The sequence below is a fragment of the Aspergillus pseudoviridinutans genome (assembly GCF_018340605.1).
Source record: "Aspergillus pseudoviridinutans IFM 55266 DNA, scaffold_2, whole genome shotgun sequence".
Lineage (NCBI taxonomy): Eukaryota > Fungi > Ascomycota > Eurotiomycetes > Eurotiales > Aspergillaceae > Aspergillus > Aspergillus pseudoviridinutans.
The window spans coordinates 4,830,452-4,839,539 of record NW_025091282.1 but is presented as its reverse complement, the minus strand read 5'-3'; the positions used below and the strand labels follow the sequence as shown (position 1 = coordinate 4,839,539).

The following is a 9,088-nucleotide window of genomic DNA, read 5'->3' as shown; positions in this document are numbered from 1 at the left end:
ATAAATATGTTCCCTAGCCCATTAAGGGATGCTATATATCACATACTAGGATGATGATTATGAGGTCAACACACCTGCCGGAGCAGGAGGACGCACTAGTAGCTAATGGCAGGGCGTGAAATGTGGCCGTACCCTTTAGTTACGATGTACTAGGCTATAGAATAACCATTATTCTAAATATACCTTTGTTTTTTAATAGCAGTAGCACATATGCGTCCCTTTAGCTCCTTTTTATAGAGCTCTTGGGTGTCCTCTCTTTCTTTGGCAGAGCGAGAGGCGAGGTTGGGGCAAGGCATCCAGGGGGACTGTTATCATAACTATATGCCTTGGGAGATGGCAAAAGCATAGGCTCATCAGACCACAGAGTGCCAGTCCACTCTGTGAGGAACTTTTTCCCGCGTTCTGGCATGTTGACAACTTCTCCGGATTCCGTCATTTCTTTGAGTGGAAGAGACTCCCGCGTCGGGTAATTGACGGCGAAGGGTAAAGTAAGCCCAAACTCATTCAAAGGCAGAGGGCGATATATTCTCCGCCGTGACTCAGCAAGCAACAAGTAGTTCAGTACACCTGCGGATGTTCTTAGTTTCTGCTGGACCTTTCCAACGTAGCTTGAAATACGGCTGGCCAGGCTATCGAGGTCGTAACACTCATATAGCCTGAGGAACTCATTCTCCACTTCGCCTGCGCATTTGGCGTACGCCGAGCTCTTTAGGGCTTGGATAAAGTTCTCTTCCAGATCGTAAGTCTTTCCTTTAAGAGTCGTTGAAGCTGGCATATATTGCATCAGTATCCCCCTCCTCCAAGAATAAACAGGGTTCCAATAATCGGCCATGACCAAGCAATCTAATAGCTTTTGAGAGACCAATGAGACATTTTTTGTAATCTTCTGGAAGTTCAGAACTCCCCGACTGTCCTCAAGGGATGGTGTGAGAATCGTGAAAGGGCCGCTGCCTTCTCCAACCAAGCATTTCGCGAATAAGACTTGTGTACGGTTTCCCGAATGCTTCCCAGCCCCCAGGGAACCTGGGTAAAGTGTCACTTGGAGGTTCTCTGGTACATTGTCGAATGTGGAAACCTCTTTCAGAAGGGCAAGACCAAGTTGACTACAGGCATTTTCGTAGTCCTTATGGCGCACACTTAGGCTTCCAAAACGAGGCTGCATAGTTCATCAGTTCCTCATGCTCTCTAGAGGCAAGGTAGAAATACCCACATAGATCTTCCCGCTGCCAGGATAAGACTTCAGAATTTCATCGTTGAAAAAGTGATTGGGAGGCACAGTCAGAGTATCGTCGCCTCCATTCAGCTCACCACAGTGGATATTGATAGTGGTTGTCAGAAGCAAATGAGCCTGAAATGATTCATTAGCCGAAGAAATCACTGCTTTGAAAGTGGACTAACCACCCATCTTGGTATATTCGATGGAGATTGCTTTAGTGACCCATTACTGTCTTTGAAGTCATGTTTCATTCGTTGTGCGTACCATTCCGATACGCCACTCCTCACAATTGACTCCAGCTGGTCAGCGAACTTTACTTTGCCAAGTACCAAGTCATCTGTTGATAGGTATGGCTTCGTCTTGAAATACTCGGTTTGTGCGGGTGAAAGGCATTGAGAGACACTTCCAGCAGCTGAGTGCCAGTGTAACCAGGGGCTTTACTTTCACATGAGCTTCCAGACCAATAGGACAGATTTCGAGACGATGGACTCACTTCTGGAGCTCCTTCATTATGGGTGCACCGTTGATGTGACCTGATGTGAGTATTTGAGCAAGAACAGGCCTAATGAGAGTTACTGTAGGGCACTCACCATTGAAGGGTCCAAGGTAGGATGACTCAGGTTTGAAAGCATCCCACGAGGAACCTTGGTATATCCACGAAATTATATTGTAATCATGGCTAAGGGGTCCACGCTAAAAATTCTTTTAGCATCCCCTGCTTTCCTAGGGAAGGAGATGGTTCTCGTACACCATAGAATCGAAAGGCATCACCATTCCAGCTGGCCACCTGTAAGAACCTTTCCTTGGAATCGAATTCAGCAGAGCCAACAATAAAAATGGTCCAGTTAGTGTCCTGAAACGGGCGGATATTCTTTGGTGAGACGACCGCTGCAAAGCGCACACCAGGATCAAACCATGCGCTTGTGGAATTGTTATATGCGATATCAGCTGGTCCAAGCATCAGTCGGGCTATTTTGGGCAAGGAAGAGGACAGACTCAAATGTACCCCCGTCGGCGACACAAAAGATCTGCAAGTAGTAGTCGGCTTTGTCCCAGAATGTGTGTATAACTTGGTCAAACGTCAGGAAACAATTAAGTTGAACATTCTGAAGCAAAATTCCAAAATGGTCCATAAAATTATTCTTCAAGAATGCATCATCTGCAAGTATGTCCTGGTCTGGTTGATCTCCGTGCGTGAAACGGCGCCACCAAAGGTTATTCATGGTTGAATTTTCCAAATCGGACGTTTTATATGGATGACTTGTTCAAAGCTTAGATGTGATGTATGAGCGATGCCTATACAGTTGGGAAAACTGAGTAGCTTACATTTCATACGTGTTTTACTTTTTTAACTGTATTCTCCTTTTAACTTCCAGTGGGACATCGTTACTTATATATCCTGAATGACGTTTTCGGTCATATATGGACGAAAGATATTTTGGTACCTAGAAGGAGTGGGTGGCCTATTGTTGCCAACAAAAGGTTACATTTACAATCTTCAAAAAGCAGCCAGGACGCTAAGAGACCACCACCCCAGTATTCTAGTTCCAATCCTTCTACACATACATGATGTAATCTGGGTTCTTCGCCACACGCAACGCAGAATACAACTAGCTTTCCAGATGTTATCCCACCCTGTGGTAACTTTGACAAAGCCTAGAACCTATATCGCGCTATCAATTGCATGGGCAAGACCCAGTGCAGTTGTACAGAATGAAAAAACATCACCGAGGTGCCGGTGTCCAGTTTCACGGAAGCACCTATGTTAGCATTCATGCGTTTTAACCCCTCATGGCAGCTGACCGTAGGCCTGTCCGTAATAACGATGTCAAGGCAAACAGACGACAGATTCTGGCATCCAACAACACCCTTTATTTCTTTTTTTTTTTTTTTTTTTTTTTTAAGAAAAATGATTTTTTGGAAAACAAACAGCTGCATTGATGGAAGAGCAACATGATATTGAGACCTGGGAACTAGGCGGAATTTCGTCTGGGGATAGCTCGAGCGTTACAAATCAGGTCTGAAAACGGAAAATGAAGTGATCCAACTTGCCACTCTTGATTGCCACCGACAAAACGTCGATGCACTCTGATTAACGGTGCATTGACAGATAAAAGGTGAGACCTGCGACTACTCGATAAACGCTAGTCCTCCCTCTTTTACTAAGATCGTATTGTAAAATTGTACCTTAGTTACTCGTTATATCCAATCATGGGTAATGAGATGAAGCTCAAAGAGTTCTCACCTCCGGCAGAACTCCAAGACTTTTCCCTTACTAATCAGAAAAAGTGGTCGGAGCAATACATTTCTCAGTGGATAGATGATGAGATTAAAGGGGATATCTTCAACAGAGCTCAGTTGCACCAGTTTTTCAATGGCACCAAAACAGCATACGACCAGAGTCAGGAAGGGGTTGCAATTACCTGGACAGCATTCCCTAAGAAAGTATGTTGTATAAGCCATTGTGCTCAATTGTGATTAAACGAACTAAAGACTATGTATAACAGGTCTTAAAAAATCATGGTCAAGATGATCAACGATGGCTGACTGCGGATTCAAGCCGCGAAGTCCAGGATGAATATTTGGAATGGTCTGTCGAGAGAAATGGGACAGACCTAACAACCAGCAAGGTCCGAAGAGTCGTTATGACATGTGAGGGCCCAGAAGTTAGTTAAACCTCATACAGTTTGTCATAATCAACTGATATCTCTACAGTACTGGGGCTTCCTCGGCACCGTTCAACCTGAGGATATTGTGCGGCTCTATCAGGACTTGAACCCGCAGTTTAGGTCGCAGATCACCCGGGAAGACCTGTTCACTACCAATGCCATGGATTCTGAGCGGAAACAGTATAACCCGACAAACCGCTGGAATTCATCTACGACTAGTGGGACAATTGCTCACCTTATTCAACGCAACAACACTCTCAGTGCTGAAGTTGACATTGCCGCGCAAGCCACTGTTCTTCGCAAGGATTCGAATGATAAACTAATCACTAATCCTGATCAACTCATTCGATGCAGTGGATATGGAGACCCCGACCGCAACTCTGATCCTCATGTAAGAATGGTATTCAACTGAGTTCAATATGAGACTCACATTGTTTAGATCGGCTCAGCTATTAACAGCCTTGCTCGCGGAAAAAGCGTCATATCCATTGCAAACCCAATCGGGCTATATATTCACGATTTTCAGGAAAGCGTCTTTAAGTTGGACTACAACGGACGAGATGGTGATGAACAGGATCTTAGGGATCTACCGGAGGGGACCATCACCTGGTCACGAGGCCATAAGGAAAAGAAGCAAGGCCTACACATACACATTGAAGTTCCGAGAGGTATTGTCGGAAACAATAACCAGGAACTCACTGTAGGCGACATTTGGGACACAGATAGGGAGAGATACATACAATATGGCGCTCAATTCGCCGACTATATCAAGATGGGGGTCACTGGCGTTGTGGCGAAAGAAACCGTGACAGTAGACCCAGAGCCATGCATTTTTGCTTCCCATGCACCTGCAATCGCTGCCATAAGCCTGCGTTAAGCCATCGGATGCTGTTCCTTCTGAATGGACTGAGCATGGATAGCTGGTGTAGCAGAGAATTAAGAAGTGATTTTCTTTTTGTTGCTGAGATTACTAATGCCCGCCCTAAGGCATCACCCCTAGGGTGGATGTGTGGCATGATAATAACACCACTGCTAGCAGAGCGGACTCTGCTCTCTTCTTTTCCGTTTAGTTATGTTGTCCTAGTTAAGTTATAAATAATATTATCTTTTCTTTTACCTATGCTTCCTCTTAGGCGGACTAGTAAGTCGAGGCTAATAAGCCTAATTTCATGAAAGTCTTGATGATGAGATACTCTAAACAAGTACACTGTCATGTGGCGAACTGCTGGCAAGCCTCCACCTCAGGCCGCTGTCTTATTTGGGTCATAGTTTTCCTTTGTGCTTGTCCACTGCTGAGAACTCATCTGAAGAACTACCTGATGAAGTGATCCATGCTGCAAGTGCTTTCCAGTTGATTGGCTATCCTCATGCGATTGGGACACTTTGGGAGACTAGCAATGAGGCAGCGATCAAAATTTTGGGATCATTTTACCAGCATCTAAAAGGTGGTGTGGACAATGACCTAACAATCAGGCATGATGCTGTTGCCGATGCGCTTAATCACGCAGTGAGGATGCTAGGGGAGAAAAGGCGAGGGATTAATCTCTCAATGTTCATACATGTTGGTGCCTAATACCGAAAATCAAGCTGCAGTCAACCATTTTTGCATACTAGTATTATCCCTTTTTCCCCTGTCCTTTTGTCCCCTAATGGCCAGGTCTTACTATGTAACAGACTGCATAATATAAGTCGAGCTGCCAAGTTGCAGGATGCACTCTGGTCATGGTTAAGAGAAAAGAGTCTAACTAAAGTGACTGAAATGTGCGAGCAGCAGAGAAAAACATGATATTAAGCTGCTAGAGTGAGGGGTGCTATGTTTAAGATGAACTATATCTATTAATTAAGTAAATCCTACTTTATAAATTATAACTTCTAAGTGTTCTTATCCAAGGAGCACTAGCCAAAATGATTTTATAGGTAGTATTTACTAACTACCTTCTTCATCTTTGGCACAATGAACTAACATCATAGATAGTGAATTTGAGGGGTAGGGTGTACATTAAATCTTTGTACAACTAGCCCAAGTATACAGGTAATTAACTCCCAAAGTATGCTGTTGGGACTCTTTCTTATAGGATGAAGAAATAGTAGGTGCCCTAGTAATATGTACATAGTATTATGGCAGCCTATGTGTCTAAAGTGGCCTCCTTACTATCAAAGCTAGTTATATATATATAATTTATGATCTGAGGTAATTACTTAAAATAGCCTACTATATCTTCTTAATAATTAGGATTATTAGCCTTTAGTGGGGACATCTCACCATTAATATAGAAAATAGTGAAGTGAATATAGGTACCTAATAGATTAAGAAACTTAAAAGTACTCTGATCCCAGTTGAGGTGCTGGAGGTAGTATATTAGAGTGTCAGCTTCTCTATGTATAGAATTAAGATATTTAGGCCTCTGTGTGATAACCTATAGCTGCTCCTAGTCATTCTACTTATTATATTTATTGCTTAATTTACAGCATAATGCTAAGGTTTCCCTTGCTTTTAGGTAAATAAAATTATTATACTTAGGTAGTCTGTAAGGCATGATTGAAAAGCTCTTTGGCCTGCTGCACTGGTTGTAAAACTATAGATATTATTACTAGGTGTAGGGATTTAAACTAGGCTTGACCTGTAGTAATGGATTACTTTTGTTGACATTATAATAATATCTGCCACCTATAACTAGAATTCAGGATAATTCCTTAGAATATTTCTTAAAATAATAGAGGAGTTACTAGTTACATCTAGTACATAAAGAGTAATAATAATTTCATGCTGTGTACCAATAGTGAAATCTAGTATTATAAGTCTAGGCTTGCTATAGATAATGCCATAGCTAAGTCTATCAGCTCTTGCTTAAGGGATGTATATTTCTTCTGGCTCTCTGTTGATATATGATTGGTCTTAATAGCTATATATATTAATTTCAGCTTATTATAGATATTAGCCTTATATTATATAGCTATACTATAATATAATATTAAGAGACTTCATAGTTGTGGATGTTAAGATATGTAAGTATTCCTTAGCTCTTATAATACCTTCTGTAGGATGGAAGTCTTTCTATTTCATTTCCATGTACTGTGTGATAACTGTAATAGTAGAGATGGTTATTTTTGCTAGGGGATGGATGATATTAGGTAGTTAGAGATCCTATAATTACTTTTGAAAGATAAGAGTTAGAATCCTTACAGGTGTAGATGGTGTGTATCCTAATCTTCTATATAGTTTAGGAACTGTTGCTGCTTTGGATGTATTATAAATCTAATAAAGAAAGGATAGCTAGGATGCTATTTTGTCTGTGGGGTTTCCTAAGACTTTATATATAGATATTCTATTATGGAAAGGGTTCACTGGCATGAGAGTCTTCTATTATGATGAAATAGTACTATTAATAACTATCTCTCTGAACTTTCCTGGTTGACCATCACTAGATAAGTAGATCTTAGGTGTGCTAAAGAGTATCTTAAAGCAGAATTCCTGCTACTGCTAATGTAGGTGTGTTTTTATCACCTAATGCCTAATAATAGTTTCTTAATAGTGCCTATAATCCTCTGCAGTTGTAAAGTATTACTAAAAAAGCTATCTAAGTATAATTATAAGTATAGTAAGTGTAATTGCAAGAGCGCTAGCTGTAATATCTATGTTAATACTTACTATTAAAGGAATTATATAGATTAAAATTCTAGTACTTGGCTAGTTCTATACATGGAGCTTAATATATAGTATGTAGATTTACCTTTATACATAAAGTCAGTGAGAGACAGGGGTTGAAGATATCTAGAGAGGAACCTTAAATCTTTCATCAGTGGATTAGTGTAACTCCCAGTGATTTGTTAGAACTGGTCCATTATATCACAGTAATCCTATTGATATATCTTATTGCTTATATCTTTGGATGGTTTCAGCATTTATTCTAAGTAAGAGTAGGATGGTTGTTATTATTAAGTTACTTATAATATAAGACCTGGTACTTGATACTCTTTTCTGCAAACAGAGTTTCTTTAAGTCTCTTAAGTTTCCAAACTCAATACTTAAGTGGCAAAAATGCTTGCAGCCTCAGTAGATGGTTTTTGTAAGGTGTCCTTCTCAAAACTGTGTAAACTATAGTAATAATATATGATTTCCTACTAACAGGAGGAGCCCCGATACCACTAAAACACTTAATGATGATGAGCACCTTCCCTATTGTACTAGATTGAATTTCAAGAAAATAACTTCTTTGTTCAATGTCCGCACTCACAAATGACAGGATAGTGTCAAATAATATTTGAATGGAACTGAACGCATCCGACCCAGAAGTGAGGCCCTGAGAGATACAGGAGGGAGTTTGCAGCAGTTCAACCAGATTTTCTTCGTCCGGTGTAACATATCCGGTTCTGCTTCAGCCAGCACACCGGCTCCTCCCACCTGTGGAAGACGCTTGTTGGTGGATGCCGGCGGGTTGATACTGATTATAACTGATGTCAATCTCTGTGACACCACAGCGAACGGGCCACTAACCACTGCCTCAGTAAAAGAATTACAATTGTAGCTACCCATGATGCCTCGGGCGAAGATTGTCCCAGGAGTCTAAATAGTCATCGCATGCGTTCCTTTCTTCTCGTGGAGCGCTATTACAGCTCCGCAGAAGTAACGCTGAAAGGTGATAGAATAAAGAGAAGAAAAGAGAGCAATATAAACGGGGAAAGTGAGCATGCGAGACCCTCAAGCAGCCAACAATAGAACTTAGCATCCCACTAAGAACCTCCAGGAGATCACGCACACACGCCAGCCAGATCGAGACCAGTAGCCACAGTGTAAGGGATACAAATGGTAAATTTGGCAGCGAGTTGCCTCATGAGTCTAGCCGCATTATGATATCGCAGTGGCAACATATTTGGCCTGTCTGCACTTCGAATATTCCTGAGGCCTAAAAAAAATGTAAGCTTTTCCATACTTTCCTGTATATTACGCAGTCTCCATCGAATGTGGACATTTTTCTTTGAGCCCTTGATTACTTTCATCATATTACGACTTACAATCAGCCTTTTTTCTTCAATAAATCCACAATGACAATCACGCCTATGGTGTCTGGGTGGGTTTACCCACGCGATACTGCACTAGTCAACATGATCCGTCGCCCCATATTTATCTTCGGTTCCGGGATAACCACAACAGCGAGAAAGGGCGAGAGGCCGCAATTAATGTCAAGTCACTAGATGAAGACTC

The 9,088-nt window shown here is 41.6% G+C and overlaps 2 protein-coding genes across 2 annotated transcripts; one reads left to right on the top strand and one right to left on the bottom strand.

The window, feature by feature from the left end:
- Nucleotides 1-220: 220 nt before the first annotated feature.
- Asppvi_003765 (uncharacterized protein) lies at nucleotides 221-2,439 on the bottom strand (the record flags this gene model as incomplete). The annotated part of the gene is made up of 7 exons (XM_043299726.1): nucleotides 221-1,156; nucleotides 1,211-1,348; nucleotides 1,399-1,651; nucleotides 1,710-1,749; nucleotides 1,807-1,909; nucleotides 1,965-2,164; nucleotides 2,223-2,439. 7 exons carry the CDS (start codon nucleotides 2,437-2,439, stop codon nucleotides 221-223), a joined length of 1,887 nt encoding a protein of 628 aa, XP_043155661.1.
- Nucleotides 2,440-3,427: 988 nt separating this feature from the next.
- Asppvi_003764 (uncharacterized protein) lies at nucleotides 3,428-4,762 on the top strand (the record flags this gene model as incomplete). Its single annotated transcript, XM_043299725.1, has 4 exons — nucleotides 3,428-3,661; nucleotides 3,724-3,882; nucleotides 3,932-4,276; nucleotides 4,325-4,762. The coding sequence occupies 4 exons, from the start codon at nucleotides 3,428-3,430 to the stop codon at nucleotides 4,760-4,762; spliced, it is 1,176 nt and encodes a 391-aa protein (XP_043155660.1).
- Between the last annotated feature and the right edge of the window lie 4,326 nt (nucleotides 4,763-9,088).